This window comes from Haliotis rufescens, unplaced genomic scaffold (genome assembly GCF_023055435.1).
Source record: "Haliotis rufescens isolate VD_foot unplaced genomic scaffold, xgHalRufe1.0.p SCAF_1, whole genome shotgun sequence".
Classification (NCBI taxonomy): domain Eukaryota; kingdom Metazoa; phylum Mollusca; class Gastropoda; order Lepetellida; family Haliotidae; genus Haliotis; species Haliotis rufescens.
The window spans coordinates 34,142,834-34,165,229 of NW_025963779.1; the positions used below are offsets into that span (position 1 = coordinate 34,142,834).

At 42.0% G+C, this 22,396-nt stretch overlaps 1 protein-coding gene across 6 annotated transcripts in view; it reads right to left on the bottom strand.

Annotated features, from left to right (window-relative positions):
- Nucleotides 1–1,305: 1,305 nt before the first annotated feature.
- The window catches only part of LOC124139450 (ras-related protein Rab-32-like), a 45,537-nt gene continuing 24,446 nt past the window's right edge, over nucleotides 1,306–22,396 (bottom strand). For all 6 annotated transcript variants that reach the window (XM_046506508.2, XM_046506505.2, XM_046506506.2 and 3 more), the window contains 5 exons: nucleotides 16,536–16,661; nucleotides 15,273–15,351; nucleotides 7,516–7,697; nucleotides 5,423–5,566; nucleotides 1,306–1,975 (listed from right to left, as the gene is read on the bottom strand). In XM_046506508.2, coding sequence (XP_046362464.1) covers nucleotides 1,859–1,975; nucleotides 5,423–5,566; nucleotides 7,516–7,697; nucleotides 15,273–15,351; nucleotides 16,536–16,661 — 648 coding nt within the window. In that variant the 3' untranslated portion in view covers nucleotides 1,306–1,858. The remainder of the gene's footprint in view (nucleotides 1,976–5,422; nucleotides 5,567–7,515; nucleotides 7,698–15,272; nucleotides 15,352–16,535; nucleotides 16,662–22,396) is intronic.

Genomic DNA, 22,396 nt, shown 5'->3' on the forward strand with positions numbered 1-22,396 from the left:
ATTTTCTTTTGTTCAGGTTGATATTTTTCAAACCGTAGTCTGGAATGGAAGTCGCGTGTTTGAAACTTGCGTTGTATAGCTCGAGAGAGTTGCTTTCTGATTGGCTTATGTTAACCTCTTGTAAGTAATTTCATAGGTCGGACAAAGTTCCTGGTAGGTCATTTTGATGTCACCTGTAGTGGGATGTCCTCAGATCAGCACTAAAGATCTGATTTTAATGAGATTGAACAATTATAAAATTGAAGCAAGACTAAAAAGTTTGACAGTCCCTCTCTGGTGGTCTTGTTCCACATACTGAAATGGCGCAGACGTGTTGGCTTGTCAAGCAGGCAGTCTACATTCTATTCCTACGTGCACCATGTGTGACAGGTTACTTGTCGCCATCAAAAAGTGAGGAATCAACCCCCTACAACTGACACAGAACATTCACACAGAACACCCTGTCTAAACCAGCATCTGTATAATCAGCATCTGCGAGTGGCATTTAGAAGCTGTGGTATCTGCCAGCAACACATTCGGCACCAACAAAATGCAGCAAAGGGAAATAACTTTATTTTATCATTCTCAATAACATGTCAACTACAGTTTAGTCAAAGTACATAGACCCGTGAAGATCCGTAGTAGAATTGGTCTACAGCAACCCAAGCTTACCGTAAAAGGCGACTATGCTTGTTGTAAGAGGCGACTAACGGGATCGGGCAGTCAGGCTCGCTGACTTGGTTGATGCATGTCATCAATCCAAATTGCGTGGATTAATGTCCATGATATCAATCACTGGATTGTCTGGTCCAGACTTGATTATTTACAGACCGCCGTCATATAGCTGGAATATTGCTGAGTGGGGCATTAAACAACAAACAACCAAATCAAAGTACACAGTATATGCCATATCATGTTATACTATGCTATGCTACTCAACTTTTGATAGGACTAAATATATCTTTCAATAAAACACAAAACAGATTCTCATAATTTAATATATAAAATATATAAAATATATAAAATATATACATAATATATATAATATTGTATTCGACGTAATAAGCGCCCCGCTCTAATAAGCGCCCAGGGCGATATTTGCTAATATATTGGCTAGTGAACAAACCCAATTAGCACCCCTTCCGATTGATCAATGTACACAAGACTTATGTATTAATGTATAATATGTACTCGTGTGTTATATGCACCCTTAATTATGGGCAAATAAATACTGGAAAAATATATCTGTCGTATACAAACATTTCAGGCTGTCAGCATAAACCACGAAATTTATCTTTCAACTCTGTTTTTTCACCAAAATAATATTCTAATATGAGCCCCTTATTTCTAATTTTAAGAGCGCCCTGGGTGCTTATTACGTCAAATACAGTATATATAATGTATATTTAAATAGAATGACATATCTGATTATCCCTATCAAAAGTTGAATAGTATATTGCAAGCACTTTTTAGGTCATGTGTCTATGTTTAATGCTGATGTATAAAAACATGTATGGCGTGACAGTGATTCCAATTTTCAAATATACCAAAAGTAGAGAACTCTACCAGGAGCATCATCACATCGCATACATACATGTATAATGAAGATGCAAGACATATTCTTACAGATGGCAGAATAAACCGTGGCGCGAGATGAACACCACAAACACTCCCACAAATAACAAAGGTGTCCCCCTTAGAAGGGATGGGATAAAACCTGATCATATGAAGATGGCCTCAAACAGTACTTCATCTGGCTGGGTGATAGAGTGTAGTCTGATGATGCATTGAACGAGGAATGGCATTTTACAGAGCACCAAGATGACGACAGCTCACGGTGGGTGGCTTGTGGTCCGTGTCACATGACTTCCTGTCTCTGTCAGCAGCATGTTGCTTTCTTCTCGGACTTGCCTTGTGAATTTGGCCCATCAAGAGAGATCTTCTCTCGATCTTTGTCATCGTCTCCTAACCTCATTTCTTGATCTTTCTTCAAAATCTGAAGTAGGCAGGGGAACTCATTAAGTATAGGACAAATGCTTTAAACTGTCTTATAAATTACTATCTGGTGTAACAAATTCAGAAAAGTGTACACTTCTACGATGATTTGATTAAATGAAGGCTATTTCATGCAAGACATCTCTCCTCAGGAGGTAGTACCCAAAGAGGGAAGTAACTGTTGATATTGGTAAGGCAGTTACTATTGGTAATTGGTATTGTGTTAATAGATTAACATCTAGACTCTGAAATGAAAATATCTTACAGAAAAAAGTTATCTTATAAAATATATAATAGTAAGTAGCTCAGAGACTCTTTTATTTTCATTAACTGAAGGCATCTAGACTTGCCAACTATCATAGACTTGCATGGGCTGTACTTGGTATTTTTGTTTCAGGTTCTGTTTAACCGACTGGTTCTTATTACTGATTATATACTCACACGCAAAAGAAACGCAAGTTGAGTATGCAGTATACATGTTATTTATTTTCAACAGTTGAGACAAGAAATACTAATAGGGCAAGATTGACCAAAATTTGACTGAAGACAGTTTAATGGATTAAAAGGCAGATGACATAATTGTTTTTTTCAAATGTTAAGGGGTTACACAGTTTCGGGTCAATACCCAAAATGTCAGTCAATACCTGGTGTGACCACCATTAGCATTGATCACTGCCACACATCTCCTGTACATTGAGTGGATCAGACAATTTGTGAAGGCCCTAGGGATCCTCCTGCACACATCCAGAGCAGCTGTGCGTAGTGAATCGGCAGTTGTAGGGACTGTGCCACATTGTGCAGACGCCTTTGAACCTCATCCCACAAGTGTTCGATAGGGTTCAGATCAGGGCTGAGGGATGGCCACGGTAGAACACGGATGTTGTGTTGTTGCAGAAAGGCCATGGTAGCTCTGGCAACATGGGGACGAGCGTTGTCCTGCTGGAAAATGTGTTGTTGATGTTATGCAAAAAATGGAACAACGTGGGGTCTGATCACTTGGTCGATATACCGCAGAGCAGTGACGCTGTGTCCCCGACCTTGACCAACATTCAGAAAGCACATGGGTCCAAGTCTCGCAGTAAGTCCAATCCCTGCCCATATCATGACGCTAGGTCCACCCCATGGATGGATCCCTTTCCACAACGTTTCTGTCAGCGAAACGATCACCTCCACGCCGCCAAATTCTGACTCTTCCGTCTGCATGGGAGACACAAAAGCGACTTTCATCAGAGAAGATGACACGCCTCCACTCATGATGACCCTGTGCCCACTGAAGTTGTGCTTGTCGAATCCGTGGATGGAGAACAGGACGACGTGCTGGTCGGCAACATCTGAGGTTGTTGGAATGGAGACGTCGGATCACAGTGTCCCGGCTAATGTGTCGATTATGTGTTCTTATGGTCTGTCGAGCACTTTCACTTGCAGTTAGGAACGGATGTCGCTGGTGTTGACGTGTAATCTGCCGATCTTGTCGAGGTGAAGTGACCCTAGGATGACTGCTCCGAGGAAGGTCATCTGTGGTCTGTGTAGCATTGTATCAATGCAGGAGACGGTAAATTGTGGTTATGTTAACGTTGAAATGACAGGCAACATCTTGGACAGACTCTCCAGCTTCCAAACGTCCGATAGCCTGGTTTTTCTGAATTTGATTTAGGCATGGCATTGTTGACCATGGAGTGGTAGGTCCAAGAATCGGCCACAGTTTTATACCCACTACAGTTCGTGACAGTTTGTGCATTTTCGATTTCGCGAGAAATGGGTGCATGATACCCACATATTCATTGAAATGGTGCATTTTGGCGATTCGTTTTTTATGTTGCGTTTTTACTTGATAACACCATCAGGCTTCACTACATGCTAAAACTCGTATCAATTTATGGTTCCGTGTTTGTTACCTATTTGCATAAAACCACTTGCGTTTCTTTTGCATGTGAGTATATATTCTAAATACATAGATATCAGCCCGATCTTTGATGAAATGTCAAATGTCAAGCAAAGTCATATTTGTGAAATTTCATTATTCTGAGTGTTCTATTGCTGCTTAAAGACTATTACTTTGCTCCACTAGTATTTAGAATTATACTAAACACAATTTGACGTTAATACGTTTTTCACGAGACCGTGTTCTTGGAATGACGTAAACACTGACAGGACTACTTCCACATGATGACTATAACATGTAACTTCCATGGGTTCATTAACAACTCCCGAAATCTCTCGCCTCACGTTTATTGTGTCGGCCATTTTGACGTCTTGTACTTAATGTAAATGTATTATGACGCCAATCTCATTAAAATCAGAACGAAGTTCTCGCTGCCGCTAAACGAAGATCTGAGGATATCCCATTACGGGTCACGTCAGACCGACCTTTTGCGAACTCTGACCGACCAATGGAATTACTGACAAGAAGTCGACATTAGCCAATCAGAAGGCAGCTTTCTCGTGCTTTATGGCACTAATTCCAAATTGGCGACTACGCTTTGAAAAATATTTTGACAAATTTTCACCTAAAAATTTGAAACCTGAACAAAAGAACATTCTCGCATGGCTAATATATGGTCTAGATTGTATGGATTCAGTCGTTAAGCCCGTAACTATCGTTCGGAATACCCCGTTTTAAAGTTTTCGAGGCTGCATGATAAGAAATCTCAAGCCGACTGTCACTTTCATGATCTGGTAAGCGACGCTCTGATTAGTTGGATGAAAGGTTTTCTGATGTGACCCCAAATGGAATGTCCTCAGATCTTTGTTTAGGGGTAGCGAGAACGAAGATCTGATTTTACTGAGATTGATTACGACGTGCTGTCACTGTAACTGACTTACTGAGTGAGGGTGTTCTTAACAGACCTTTCTCATCTAATGGTGATATTATTTGAATACATGTGTTGCGTAAGATGTTTCTGAAGAGCAAGTTGTGAATTCATACACTCATGTCACCTCTCTTTATGAGGAACTATTTTATTCCGCGAAGTAGCTGGTTGTTGTATGGCTGTCATTGTAAACATGAAGTCACACGTACTTAATAAAATTGTGTTTAGATCTTGGCCTACATCCTTTGAGGTAAGAAATTGTGATAAAAAACAATAAGAATTGACTTTCACTTTGTGTGAGTTCATTGGAGTATGAACCTTCATAGAGTGAGGGCAAGCTCCGACATTGATACAGTTTGGCCCTCACTCAAATGAAGGTTCATACTCCAATGAACTCACACAAAGTGAACGTCAATTCTTAATTGAACACAACGCCGCATCCTGATCCTGGGTTACCTGGCACCGTGCCTGAGCTCCTGGGCTCATAAAAGTGGTTTAAATGTCCAACACCTGCCTCGCTTCAGGTCTTATTCCAACACTAAGCTGACACAGTGTGATGTCACTGAGATAGTGTCCAAGTCAGAGCGAAGCCCAATTCACTCAGAACTAAAACAAGCATCAAGTACTGTACTACTTACTTTAGTTACTAAAAACCTTGCTGCCTCATCAATGTTGATATTTTCTTTGGCTGATGTTTCATACCAGCCGATAAAACCCTTTTCTGTACAGAAGTCATCCATCTGGGATGCATTGTTGACTAGCCCTTCCTTGGCCTGGTCACACTACAACATCATAAACATCATCATCATCATCATTCACCAAAATCAACCTCTTGTATCCCCTCGGCTTGGTCACACTACAACATCATCAACATCATCATCATCATCCATCATCATCCATCAACCTCCTGTCTCCCCTTTGCCTGGTCACACACTACATCATAAACATCATCATCATCATCATCATCATCATCATCATCAACCTTCACCAAAATCAACCTCTTGTATCCCCTCGGCTTGGTCACACTACAACATCATCAACATCATCATCATCATCATCATCCTTCACCAAAATCAACCTCTTGTATCCCCTCGGCTTGGTCACACTACAACATCATCAACATCATCATCATCATCATCAACCTTCACCAAAATCAACCTCTTGTATCCCCTCGGCTTGGTCACACTACAACATCATCAACATCATCATCATCATCATCATCCTTCACCAAAATCAACCTCTTGTATCCCCTCGGCTTGGTCACACTACAACATCATCAACATCATCATCATCATCATCATCCTTCACCAAAATCAACCTCTTGTATCCCCTCGGCTTGGTCACACTACAACATCATCATCATCATCATCATCATCATCATCCATCATCATCCATCAACCTCCTGTCTCCCCTTTGCCTGGTCACACACTACATCATAAACATCATCATCATCATCATCCTTCACCAAAATCAACCTCTTGTATCCCCTCGGCTTGGTCACACTACAACATCATCAACATCATCATCATCATCATCATCCTTCACCAAAATCAACCTCTTGTATCCCCTCGGCTTGGTCACACTACAACATCATCATCATCATCATCATCATCATCATCCATCATCATCCATCAACCTCCTGTCTCCCCTTTGCCTGGTCACACACTACATCATAAACATCATCATCATCATCATCCTTCACCAAAATCAACCTCTTGTATCCCCTCGGCTTGGTCACACTACAACATCATCATCATCATCATCATCATCATCATCCTTCACCAAAATCAACCTCTTGTATCCCCTCGGCTTGGTCACACTACAACATCATCAACATCATCATCATCATCATCATCCTTCACCAAAATCAACCTCTTGTATCCCCTCGGCTTGGTCACACTACAACATCATCAACATCATCATCATCATCAACCTTCACCAAAATCAACCTCTTGTATCCCCTCGGCTTGGTCACACTACAACATCATCAACATCATCATCATCATCATCATCCTTCACCAAAATCAACCTCTTGTATCCCCTCGGCTTGGTCACACTACAACATCATCATCATCATCCAGCAGACCTAGGTATTTTTAAACTAGTGATCAAGGTTTATACATGAATACTACCGGTAATGGTTCAGACATTTTACTTACAATTTAAATACCAGAATGTCGTCATGGTTTTATAGGCTACAGCTTTTGAATAATTTATCATGATGTCCTTTGAAAATGTTTTATAATACTACTTAATGGCTTCTGAATATATGGTTGAACTTTTTTTAGATTATGGTTTACAGGTGAGGTGAAATGGGGTTTAACATTGCGTCCAAGATTATTTCACTTACATAGCGACGTGCATGCATGTGTGTGTGTGTGTGTGTGTGTGTGTGTGTGTGTGTGTGTGTGTGTGTGTGTATGGCTGCTTGTACCAGTCCGGACTGATGCCGATTTATAGTGCTGGCACACTGAGACCCCATACCACAGTTTTAACATGAATACCCACTCAGACACATTATAATAACAATAAAAATAACAATATCACAGTGTCCAGAGACTATAAAATTGCATTCAATCAAGTAGTATTTAAAAAGTAAACACAAATTCACCCATATTTGTATTTAATGATCTTGACTTTTAGCTCCGGTTGGTTAAATTGAAAATAAAACAATGTTATCTGTAAGCATGGACAAGATTTCTCTTAGCTCTGTATATTTTATATGACTCACTTTGTTAGCTAGCAACACACACGGTACTGGAGACCCATCAGGAAGCTGGACTTTACTGTCAAGGTCATTCTTCCACTTGGTGACCGCCTCAAACGTGGATGACCGTGTGACATCGAACACTACAAAGGCTCCTACTGCTTCCTTGTAGTACACCCGAGTCATGTTGCCGAACCTCTCCTGGCCTGTCATACACAGTAACACAGCATGGAGATATAGCAGTCACATACATACACAGTAACACAGCATGGAGATATAGCAGTCACATACATACACAGTAACACAGCATGGAGATATAGCAGTCACATACATACACAGTAACACAGCATGGAGATATAGCTGTCACATATATACACAGTGACACAGCATGGAGATATAACTGTCACATACATACACAGCATGGAGATAAAGCAGTCACATACATACACAGTAACACAGCATGGAGATATAGCTGTCACATACATACACAGTAACACAGCATGGAGATATAGCAGTCACACACATACACAGTAACACAGCATGGAGATATAGCTGTCACATACATACACAGTAACACAGCATGGAGATATAGCAGTCACACACATACACAGCATGGAGATATAGCTGTCACATACATACACAGTAACACAGCATGGAGATATAGCAGTCACACACATACACAGTAACACAGCATGGAGATATAGCTGTCACATATATACACAGTAACACAGCATGGAGATATAGCAGTCACATACATACACAGCATGGAGATATAGCTGTCACATACATAGACAGTAACACAGCATGGAGATATAGCTGTCACATACATACACAGCATGGAGATATAGCTGTCACACACATACACAGCATGGAGATATAGCTGTCACATACATACACAGTAACACAGCATGGAGATATAGCAGTCACACACATACACAGTAACACAGCATGGAGATATAGCTGTCACATATATACACAGTAACACAGCATGGAGATATAGCAGTCACATACATACACAGCATGGAGATATAGCTGTCACATACATAGACAGTAACACAGCATGGAGATATAGCTGTCACATACATACACAGCATGGAGATATAGCAGTCACACACATACACAGCATGGAGATATAGCTGTCACATACATACACAGTAACACAGCATGGAGATATAGCAGTCACACACATACACAGTAACACAGCATGGAGATATAGCAGTCACATACATACACAGTAACACAGCATGGAGATATAGCAGTCACACACATACACAGCATGGAGATATAGCTGTCACATACATACACAGTAACACAGCATGGAGATATAGCAGTCACACACATACACAGCATGGAGATATAGCTGTCACATACATACACAGTAACACAGCATGGAGATATAGCAGTCACATACATACACAGTAACACAGCATGGAGATATAGCTGTCACATACATACACAGCATGGAGATATAGCAGTCACACACATACACAGCATGGAGATATAGCTGTCACATACATACACAGTAACACAGCATGGAGATATAGCAGTCACACACATACACAGTAACACAGCATGGAGATATAGCAGTCACATACATACACAGTAACACAGCATGGAGATATAGCAGTCACACACATACACAGCATGGAGATATAGCAGTCACACACATACACAGTAACACAGCATGGAGATATAGCAGTCACATACATACACAGTAACACAGCATGGAGATATAGCAGTCACACACATACACAGCATGGAGATATAGCTGTCACATACATACACAGTAACACAGCATGGAGATATAGCAGTCACATACATACACAGCATGGAGATATAGCTGTCACATACATACACAGTAACACAGCATGGAGATATAGCTGTCACATACATACACAGTAACACAGCATGGAGATATAGCAGTCACACACATACACAGTAACACAGCATGGAGATATAGCTGTCACATATATACACAGTAACACAGCATGGAGATATAGCAGTCACATACATACACAGCATGGAGATATAGCTGTCACATACATAGACAGTAACACAGCATGGAGATATAGCTGTCACATACATACACAGCATGGAGATATAGCAGTCACACACATACACAGCATGGAGATATAGCTGTCACATACATACACAGCATGGAGATATAGCTGTCACATACATAGACAGTAACACAGCATGGAGATATAGCTGTCACATACATACACAGTAACACAGCATGGAGATATAGCAGTCACATACATACACAGCATGGAGATATAGCAGTCACATACATACACAGCATGGAGATATAGCTGTCACACACATACACAGCATGGAGATATAGCTGTCACATACATACACAGTAACACAGCATGGAGATATAGCAGTCACACACATACACAGTAACACAGCATGGAGATATAGCTGTCACATATATACACAGTAACACAGCATGGAGATATAGCAGTCACATACATACACAGCATGGAGATATAGCTGTCACATACATAGACAGTAACACAGCATGGAGATATAGCTGTCACATACATACACAGTAACACAGCATGGAGATATAGCAGTCACATACATACACAGCATGGATATAAAGCAGTCACATACATACACAGCATGGAGATATAGCAGTCACACACATACACAGCATGGAGATATAGCTGTCACATACATACACAGCATGGATATAAAGCAGTCACATACATACACAGCATGGAGATATAGCAGTCACACACATACACAGCATGGAGATATAGCAGTCACACACATACACAGCATGGAGATATAGCTGTCACATACATACACAGCATGGATATAAAGCTGTCACATACATACACAGCATGGATATAAAGCAGTCACACACATACACAGCATGGAGATATAGCTGTCACATATATACACAGTAACACAGCATGGAGATATAGCAGTCACACACATACACAGTAACACAGCATGGAGATATAGCTGTCACATATATACACAGTAACACAGCATGGAGATATAGCAGTCACACACATACACAGCATGGAGATATAGCTGTCACATACATACACAGCATGGATATAAAGCAGTCACATACATACACAGCATGGAGATATAGCAGTCACACACATACACAGCATGGAGATATAGCAGTCACACACATACACAGCATGGAGATATAGCTGTCACATACATACACAGCATGGATATAAAGCTGTCACATACATACACAGCATGGATATAAAGCAGTCACACACATACACAGCATGGAGATATAGCTGTCACATATATACACAGTAACACAGCATGGAGATATAGCAGTCACACACATACACAGTAACACAGCATGGAGATATAGCTGTCACATATATACACAGTAACACAGCATGGAGATATAGCAGTCACATACATACACAGCATGGAGATATAGCTGTCACATACATAGACAGTAACACAGCATGGAGATATAGCTGTCACACACATACACAGTAACACAGCATGGAGATATAGCAGTCACACACATACACAGCATGGAGATATAGCAGTCACATACATACACAGTAACACAGCATGGAGATATAGCTGTCACACACATACACAGTAACACAGCATGGAGATATAGCTGTCACATACATACACAGTAACACAGCATGGAGATATAGCTGTCACATACATACACAGTAACACAGCATGGAGATATAGCAGTCACACACATACACAGCATGGAGATATAGCTGTCACATACATACACAGTAACACAGCATGGAGATATAGCAGTCACACACATACACAGCATGGAGATATAGCTGTCACATACATACACAGTAACACAGCATGGAGATATAGCAGTCACATACATACACAGCATGGAGATATAGCAGTCACATACATACACAGTAACACAGCATGGAGATATAGCTGTCACACACATACACAGTAACACAGCATGGAGATATAGCTGTCACATACATACACAGTAACACAGCATGGAGATATAGCTGTCACATACATACACAGTAACACAGCATGGAGATATAGCAGTCACACACATACACAGCATGGAGATATAGCAGTCACATACATACACAGTAACACAGCATGGAGATATAGCTGTCACACACATACACAGTAACACAGCATGGAGATATAGCAGTCACACACATACACAGCATGGAGATATAGCTGTCACATACATACACAGTAACACAGCATGGAGATATAGCAGTCACACACATACACAGCATGGAGATATAGCTGTCACATACATACACAGTAACACAGCATGGAGATATAGCAGTCACATACATACACAGCATGGAGATATAGCAGTCACATACATACACAGTAACACAGCATGGAGATATAGCTGTCACACACATACACAGTAACACAGCATGGAGATATAGCTGTCACATACATACACAGTAACACAGCATGGAGATATAGCTGTCACATACATACACAGTAACACAGCATGGAGATATAGCAGTCACACACATACACAGCATGGAGATATAGCAGTCACATACATACACAGTAACACAGCATGGAGATATAGCTGTCACACACATACACAGTAACACAGCATGGAGATATAGCTGTCACATACATACACAGTAACACAGCATGGAGATATAGCAGTCACATACATACACAGTAACACAGCATGGAGATATAGCAGTCACACACATACACAGCATGGAGATATAGCTGTCACATACATACACAGTAACACAGCATGGAGATATAGCTGTCACATACATACACAGTAACACAGCATGGAGATATAGCAGTCACACACATACACAGCATGGAGATATAGCTGTCACATACATACACAGTAACACAGCATGGAGATATAGCAGTCACACACATACACAGCATGGAGATATAGCAGTCACACACATACACAGCATGGAGATATAGCTGTCACATACATACACAGTAACACAGCATGGAGATATAGCTGTCACATACATACACAGTAACACAGCATGGAGATATAGCTGTCACATACATACACAGTAACACAGCATGGAGATATAGCAGTCACACACATACACAGCATGGAGATATAGCAGTCACATACATACACAGCATGGAGATATAGCAGTCACATACATACACAGCATGGAGATATAGCTGTCACATACATACACAGTAACACAGCATGGAGATATAGCTGTCACATACATACACAGTAACACAGCATGGAGATATAGCTGTCACAAACATACACAGCAACACAGCATGGAGATATAGCTGTCACATATATACACAGTAACACAGCATGGAGATATAGCAGTCACACACATACACAGCATGGAGATATAGCTGTCACATACATACACAGTAACACAGCATGGAGATATAGCTGTCACATACATACACAGCATGGAGATATAGCAGTCACACACATACACAGCATGGAGATATAGCTGTCACATACATACACAGCATGGAGATATAGCCAAGTGGGGAGGGGTTACCCAAGTTAGCTGTTCTAGCCAAGTGGGAGGGATACCCAAGTTAGCTGTTCTAGCCAAGTGGGGAGGGGGTACCCAAGTTAGCTGTTCTAGCCAAGTGGGGAGGGGGTCCCCAAGTTAGCTGTTCTAGCCAAGTGGGGAGGGGGTACCCAAGTTAGCTGTTCTAGCCAAGTGGGGAGGGGGTCCCCAAGTTAGCTGTTCTAGCCAAGTGGGGAGGGGGGTACCCAAGTTAGCTGTTCTAGCCAAGTGGGGAGGGGGTACCCAAGTTAGCTGTTTAGCCAAGTGGGGAGGCGGTACCCAAGTTAGCTGTTCTAGCCAAGTGGGGAGGGGGGTACCCAAGTTAGCTGTTCTAGCCAAGTGGGGAGGGGGTACCCAAGTTAGCTGTTCTAGCCTAGTGGGGAGGGGGTACCCAAGTTAGCTGTTCTAGCCAAGTGGGGAGGGGGTACCCAAGTTAGCTGTTCTAGCCAAGTGGGGAGGGGGTACCCAAGTTAGCTGTTCTAGCCTAGTGGGGAGGGGGGTACCCAAGTTAGCTGTTCTAGCCTAGTGGGGAGGGGGTACCCAAGTTAGCTGTTCTAGCCTAGTGGGGAGGGGGTACCCAAGTTAGCTGTTCTAGCCTAGTGGGGAGGGGGTACCCAAGTTAGCTGTTCTAGCCAAGTGGGGAGGGGGTACCCAAGTTAGCTGTTCTAGCCAAGTGGGGAGGGGGGTACCCAAGTTAGCTGTTCTAGCCTAGTGGGGAGGGGGTACCCAAGTTAGCTGTTCTAGCCAAGTGGGGAGGGGGTACCCAAGTTAGCTGTTCTAGCCAAGTGGGGAGGGGGGTACCCAAGTTAGCTGTTCTAGCCTAGTGGGGAGGGGGTACCCAAGTTAGCTGTTCTAGCCAAGTGGGGAGGGGGGTACCCAAGTTAGCTGTTCTAGCCTAGTGGGGAGGGGGGTACCCAAGTTAGCTGTTCTAGCCAAGTGGGGAGGGGGTACCCAAGTTAGCTGTTCTAGCCTAGTGGGGAGGGGGGTACCCAAGTTAGCTGTTCTAGCCAAGTGGGGAGGGGGTACCCAAGTTAGCTGTTCTAGCCAAGTGGGGAGGGGGGTACCCAAGTTAGCTGTTCTAGCCAAGTGGGGAGGGTGGTACCCAAGTTAGCTGTTCTAGCCAAGTGGGGAGGGGGGTACCCAAGTTAGCTGTTCTAGCCTAGTGGGGAGGGGGGTACCCAAGTTAGCTGTTCTAGCCAAGTGGGGAGGGGGTACCCAAGTTAGCTGTTCTAGCCTAGTGGGGAGGGGGGTACCCAAGTTAGCTGTTCTAGCCAAGTGGGGAGGGGGTACCCAAGTTAGCTGTTCTAGCCAAGTGGGGAGGGGGGTACCCAAGTTAGCTGTTCTAGCCAAGTGGGGAGGGTGGTACCCAAGTTAGCTGTTCTAGCCAAGTGGGGAGGGGGGTACCAAAGTTAGCTGTTCTAGCCAAGTGGGGAGGGGGTACCCAAGTTAGCTGTTCTAGCCAAGTGGGGAGGGTGGTACCCAAGTTAGCTGTTCTAGCCAAGTGGGGAGGGGGGTACCCAAGTTAGCTGTTCTAGCCAAGTGGGGAGGGGGGTACCCAAGTTAGCTGTTCTAGCCAAGTGGGGAGGGGGGTACCCAAGTTAGCTGTTCTAGCCAAGTGGGGAGGGGGGTACCCAAGTTAGCTGTTCTAGCCAAGTGGGGAGGGGGTACCCAAGTTAGCTGTTCTAGCCAAGTTGGGAGGGGGTCACCCAAGTTAGCTGTTCTAGCCAAGTGGGGAGGGGGTACCCAAGTTAGCTGTTCTAGCCTAGTGGGGAGGGGGTACCCAAGTTAGCTGTTCTAGCCAAGTGGGGAGGGGGTACCCAAGTTAGCTGTTCTAGCCAAGTGGGGAGGGGGGTACCCAAGTTAGCTGTTCTAGCCTAGTGGGGAGGGGGTACCCAAGTTAGCTGTTCTAGCCTAGTTGGGAGGGGGTACCCAAGTTAGCTGTTCTAGCCTAGTGGGGAGGGCGTACCCAAGTTAGCTGTTCTAGCCTAGTGGGGAGGGGGGTACCCAAGTTAGCTGTTCTAGCCTAGTGGGGAGGGCGTACCCAAGTTAGCTGTTCTAGCCTAGTGGGGAGGGGGTACCCAAGTTAGCTGTTCTAGCCTAGTGGGGAGGGGGTACCCAAGTTAGCTGTTCTAGCCTAGTGGGGAGGGATATCTAGGGTACCAGTCCAGACAATGTCGAATGTGTGGATGGGGGCCCTATGTCTCCCCTGGTTCTGCTTCAGTGAATACCCCAGCACTGGGGATACCTGTCTGAAGACTTCACAACCCTTTCAGCCAACCATACCTGCGATATCCCATAACTGCAGCCTGATCAGCGTGTCAGCATCCCAGTTCAACACTTTCAATGCAAAGTCTACACCAATCTGAATGAATGTTAAGGCAAAACAGCATCACCATGGTGGCAGCAGTGTTTCATTTATTCACAACAGTCACATGCAATGGACTCTTTGTCTTGATTTGTAGCTCCTTGATATATCCCAGATACCATGTCAAATATTGAAACTTGACGTCCTTTTCTCCCGTGTGCTAGTTATAATGCCAGTCATTAACAATTGAAATATCACAAAGCCAAGTGCAGTTCCGCGTGTAGTTCCTGTCACTTGACAGTAAAGTATCACATACTCCACTTAATGCTAAATCGTTTACTGGGATTGCATAACAAGGCCAGAGCAACCTATTTTCTTGAATTTATTTTTTACATTTTAGATTCATTAAATACATTCCATCATAAATACAAGTGAAAGGATGGGTTGTGACAATGGGAAGAAAGAAACAACTAGGGCGTGAGTGTTGCATATATAACAACCCAGCCTACTGACCTAGCTGTAGAAGCTAGGGGACACAAACTGTACCACGTTGTTCTCGGTTTTTACCAGCATGGTCACTTTACAGGACAGTAAATATTTTTATTATGCTCATGTCAGCAATATGTCAGCTACATCATGTCTGCCTCTTAATAATTGAGTGTGGACCAGCAAACTAACTATCAATTAGCAACTCAATTGGGTGTCAAAAGTATGAACCTGGACACACATTGTGCCCATCCAATCCTCATATTAGCCAATATTACAGCAAGCATGGGGTGCTGGGGACCTTCTCCAGGGTTGTATCTAAAATTCCAAACCATGTACCCTTGGTACTGAATGCAACAATGTAAAACTAAGCATTGAAGCCTCTTTTTCTATTGGTCATTCTACTACATGTCACCTCTATAAACCATCAACATGACCACAAAACTTGTTAAATTCTTAATCCAATTTAGGAATAGTTAGAGACATTTCCTGCAGACTTTGGCCGAATATGGAGTGAGAGAGTAATTTTTTTTACACCGCCTGTAGCAATATTCCAGCAATATCACGACGGGGGACAACAGAAATGGGCTTCACACATTGTACCCATGTCGGGAATCGAACCCGGGTCTTCGGCGTGACAAGCGAACGCTTTAACAACTGGTCTACCCGACCGCCCCGCCGAACGTGGAGCACAACTAGGTAAATCCCTGTACTCTGATCCGAAATCCCCAACTATGATGTGTTTTGAAGGATACAGTAGCTCTGTAGTGTTGTGAGAAAAACTGATGGACATATCGCTTGATGATGCTTGTCTTGCCGGTGCCAAGCTCTCCGATCACCAGGATCTTGTACAGGTGTTCCTTCTTTTCTCCTCCTCCAGCCTGCAACAAACAAGGGTCAGCACCATCATTACTACTCACACAATCTTCTTATCTCACTCACCCAAGACCCTTTTAATAGAAAAAACATGCTGGTCATAAAGTTAGATCATGCTAGATATCTGATTGGCCAGTTGCCCTATCAGAAAGATCAAATATTTCATCGAAAGTAGCACTCATAATCACAGAATGCCTGCATGCCAACAGTGGGTTTGGAGCAGAATGGTCATGAAAAATACGACTTAATCACACAATGTAACCACCGAATCCTTGTTTCATTAAACTTAAATTGTTTGATGGGCATTTCTTCATTAAACTTGTGCAAGAAATTAAAAAAATAGCTATAAATAGAAAAGCAAAGAGTGCCAGTGTAACAAAGGTAGCTATTCTGCACCAGCAAGCAGGTTGTTCGCAGTGTGGAGCTATGCTACAGATCTGTCAAGGGTAAATAATGAAGTCTGTCCACACTGTCTGTTGTAGTTGTTTTTGTTTGTTGTTTAATGCCGCACTCAGCAATATTCCAGCTATATGACAGTGGTATGTAAATAATCGAGTCTGGACAGACAATCCAGTGATTGACATCATGAACATTGATCAACTCAATTGGGATACGATGACATGTATCAACCAAGTCAGCGAGCCTGGCCACCCAGTCCCGTTAGTTGCCTCTTACGGCAAGCATAGTCGCCTTTTACGGCAAGCATTCACGGGTCCTGCCTGTTGTAACATGGAATGTTTAGCGTGTCTAGTAGTCAGAAGGGATAGGGCCCAGTCACATTGGGATTGGGCATGCACCAGTCAGATAGCACACCAGGGCTTGAAAAATCCACTCGTCCACTCGTACTGATGATTGGTAGCATGTGCAGGGTGAGACATCCTACCAGACGAGTACACATATCAATAATATCAATTCATCTCTGATTGTTCTCAATAAAGTATGCAGGATAATTTCGAACTAAAAATATGTTTTCATCTCTTGAACATTCTTAGTAAAAATAACGAAATACAAAACACTCATATCATAACAAAACGGCATACTTGGCAACCATCTGTTAGAGAAATAAACACAAAGTGTGTATGTGCAGCAGGTCCCGAAACAAATTTTTAAAGGGAGGTAATTATGTCTACTATTTTTGTTTTAGCGAAAAGTGAACGATTGTGTGAGGGACATGGCTGATATACAGAAATATTTAATCAGGTATAGTGACGATACTTGACGAGAAAAACATGATTCGCTTACCAAACAGACTGAAAATAGGAGTGAGTGAGTAAGTTGGGTTTAACGCTGCTTTTTAACACTATTCCAGTTATATCATGGCGAGTCAGCTTAATGTGGGAGGAAAGCCCGAAGTGATGCAGGTCTCAGACGTTTACCACTTCGGTAAAACCCACGAGCACGGGTAAGGTGCTGACAAACCTAGAAACATAATTGGGGCGAACCGAAATTCGTACCTACAATCGTAGGTTTCTGGTGTGCCCAAGGCATGCAACTCTGCACAGCGAATCGCAGCGCCTTAGACGACTGGGCCACCCTTACCCCCTGACTGAAAAAAGGGAAATCTCTGTATGACTGTAGAAAGCAAAAGCAAACAGTGCAAGAAGCATGCTTGAGCAAGTTTGAATGGTTACAGATGAAAGTAGATGGCAGTGAAAAGTGATACACGTGTGATTTTTTTCATTTCATGAAGTTTAATTAAAACAAATACCAACACCACATGAATGGTGTAGGTATTGAGAAGCATGTCCCGGCCTCATCCCTTGTGTCTACAGGGCTCAGAAAAGTTTCTTAAAGTTAAACTAAACTTGTCCTGCAGGGCAAGTAGATGTCATTTTGTAATCTTTCTGCAATATTTTCATCACTTGACCTTTTAAATTTTTAAAAAGTTTATTTTCTCAGTTTTTATTTTCAGATTGTGTGTTTGTATGGTGTTTGGTGCCACACTCAGCAACATTCCAGTAACATGACTGCAGCCACATCACACATCCAGTCTGGACCAGACAATCTAGTGATTGACATCGGAATGAACCTTGGTTGGGGTACGATGACACCTACGCAATAAAGCCAGTCACCCGATCCATCATGTCGCCTCTTATGACCAGCATGCTGGTGACCTATTCTAATCAGAATCCCTGCAGGTGCATTTGTAAGTAGACTAGAGGATGTCACAGGTATCAGGTCATCGCGGCTACTGTAGTGCAAGCATATTAAGGAAGCACTGTTGAGATAGAGTTTTAATTACTTTTTTACAGCTCTGTTGACAAAACCTGCCCCAAATCTGACAGATACAGAATATAATTTGGAGATGTCAGGAGTTTTCTCCCTTCCCACATGTCCCAGTCTGGGTATGTCTTCTACTTAAATGGTCTTGTTGTTGGATCTGGTTGTAGGAGCTGTTGGAAGTGGATGTTGTTGCTGTGGGTTGTTGACAAAGATGTTGTTGGTTGTGGATGTAGATGTTGTTGGTTGTGGATGTAGATGTTGTTGGTTTGTTTGTTTGTTTGTTTAACACCACACTCAACAATATTCCAGCTATATGACGGTGGTCTGTAATAATTGAGTTTGGACCAGACAATCCAGTGATTGACATCATGAACATAGATCTACGCAATTGGAATACAATGACATGCATCGAACAAGTCAGCAAGCCTAACCACCCAATCCCGCCTCTTACGACAAGCATTGTCGCCATTTACGGCAGGCATGGGTTTCTACCCTGGATCTTCATGGGTGTGGATGTAAATGTAGGATGTAGATGTAGGATGTAGGATGTAGATGTAGATGTAGATGTAGGATGTAGGATGTAGATGTAGATGTAGGATGTAAATGTAGGATGTAGATGTAGGATGTAGATGTAGATGTAGGATGTAGATGTAGATGTAGGATGTAGATTTAGGATGTAGATGTAGATGTAGATGTAGGATGTAGATGTAGGATGTAGATGTAGATGTAGGATGTAGATGTAGGATGTAGATGTAGGATGTAGATGTAGGATGTAGATGTAGATGTAGGATGTAGATGTAGGATGTAGATGTAGGATGTAGATGTAGATGTAGATGTAGGATGTAGGATGTAGATGTAGGATGTAGATGTAGATGTAGGATGTAGATGTAGGATGTAGATGTAGATGTAGATGTAGGATGTAGATGTAGGATGTAGATGTAGATGTAGGATGTAGGATGTAGATGTAGATGTAGGATGTAGATGTAGGATGTAGATGTAGGATGTAGATGTAGATGTAGATGTAGATGTAGGATGTAGATGTAGGATGTAGATGTAGATGTAGATGTAGATGTAGATTTAGATGTAGATGTAGATGTAGATGTAGATTTAGGATGTAGATGTAGATGTAGGATGTAGATGTAGATGTAGATGTAGATGTAGATGTAGATTTAGGATGTAGATGTAGATGTAGGATGTAGATGTAGATGTAGATGTAGGATGTAGATGTAGGATGTAGATGTAGATGTAGGATGTAGATGTAGGATGTAGATGTAGATGTAGATGTAGATGTAGGATGTAGATGTAGATGTAGGATGTAGATGTAGATGTAGATGTAGATTTAGGATGTAGATGTAGATGTAGGATGTAGATGTAGATGTAGATGTAGGATGTAGATGTAGGATGTAGATGTAGATGTAGGATGTAGATGTAGGATGTAGATGTAGATGTAGATGTAGGATGTAGATGTAGGATGTAGATGTAGATGTAGATGTAGATTTAGATGTAGATGTAGATGTAGATGTAGATGTAGATTTAGGATGTAGATGTAGATGTAGATGTAGGATGTAGATGTAGATGTAGATTTAGGATGTAGATGTAGATGTAGGATGTAGATGTAGATGTAGATGTAGGATGTAGATGTAGATGTAGGATGTAGGATGTAGGATGTAGATGTAGATGTAGATGTAGGATGTAGATGTAGATGTAGATGTAGGATGTAGATGTAGATGTAGATGTAGATGTAGATGTAGATTTAGGATGTAGATGTAGATGTAGGATGTAGATGTAGATGTAGATGTAGGATGTAGATGTAGGATGTAGATGTAGATGTAGGATGTAGATGTAGGATGTAGATGTAGATGTAGATGTAGATGTAGATGTAGGATGTAGATGTAGATGTAGATGTAGGATGTAGATGTAGATGTAGGATGTAGATGTAGGATGTAGATGTAGGATGTAGATGTAGGATGTAGATGTAGATGTAGGATGTAGATGTAGGATGTAGATGTAGATGTAGATGTAGATGTAGGATGTAGATGTAGATGTAGGATGTAGATGTAGGATGTAGATGTAGGATGTAGATGTAGGATGTAGATGTAGATGTAGGATGTAGATGTAGGATGTAGATGTAGGATGTAGATGTAGATGTAGATGTAGATGTAGATGTAGGATGTAGATGTAGATGTAGATGTAGATGTAGGATGTAGATGTAGATGTAGGATGTAGATGTAGATGTAGGATGTAGATGTAGATGTAGGATGTAGATGTAGGATGTAGATGTAGATGTAGGATGTAGATGTAGGATGTAGATGTAGATGTAGGATGTAGATGTAGATGTAGGATGTAGATGTAGATTTAGGATGTAGATGTAGATGTAGGATGTAGATGTAGATGTAGGATGTAGATGTAGATGTAGGATGTAGATGTAGGATGTAGATGTAGATGTAGGATGTAGATGTAGGATGTAGATGTAGATGTAGGATGTAGATGTAGATGTAGATGTAGATGTAGATGTAGGATGTAGATGTAGATGTAGGATGTAGATGTAGATGTAGGATGTAGATGTAGATGTAGATGTAGGATGTAGATGTAGGATGTAGATGTAGGATGTAGATGTAGATGTAGATGTAGATGTAGATGTAGGATGTAAATGTAGGATGTAGATGTAGGATGTAGATGTAGATGTAGGATGAAGATGTAGATGTAGATGTAGATGTAGGATGTAGATGTTGGATGTTGGATGTGGCTGTAGGTGCTGTGGGGTATCCCACTAATGGTCAGGAACTCAGAACATTATAAGCAGTTCTGAGAAGTAAATTTTGAGGTCAAATGCCAGACTACTTCCCATGTTGAGGGGATAATATACCAACCACGATATATATGATATCATAAAGCAGCCGTTACCACCAGTCTTCCTGAGTATTGTCCCGGTCAACTTCCTCAGTTCTGACAGACCTTAATAGCTTGGTCCAGCAATAGACATGATGGGGGAAGTAATTCATGAAATGGCTACTTTCGTTACGTTGTTGTAATTATCATGGCACAGACACCCTGAACTATTTCCCTTCAACCAATGTTACATTATCAGCAGAGTAGGAAGCAGTCCAAGTTTCAAGAGTCATTTTCTTTGAAACAGTTGTAGCTGAAAAATATTTAGCATTTAGATGTTCACTTCCTTCATTGTGATTGATTAGTTTGTTTTAACATAAGTTATTCCATAAATTAAAAAAAATAAACATCTGCATGAAAATGTTAAGGTTTTTAGATCTGAAGCTCTCCTGGGACACTGATAAAGGCGATCATCACTTCCCTCCTCATCGTCGTATCACCATACTGACCCCATACTTAGCAAATATTCTCCTTGACAACTAATGACTTTCAAATAACCATTTTCCTGATGATCCTTGAGCAAGTCTGCCTACCGTATCCACATTGTATTCACTTTGGACACCAAATTGGTGTATGATTATTCAGACACCTGACTTATTACTTGATCCAAATTTGATTAGTGTCAACA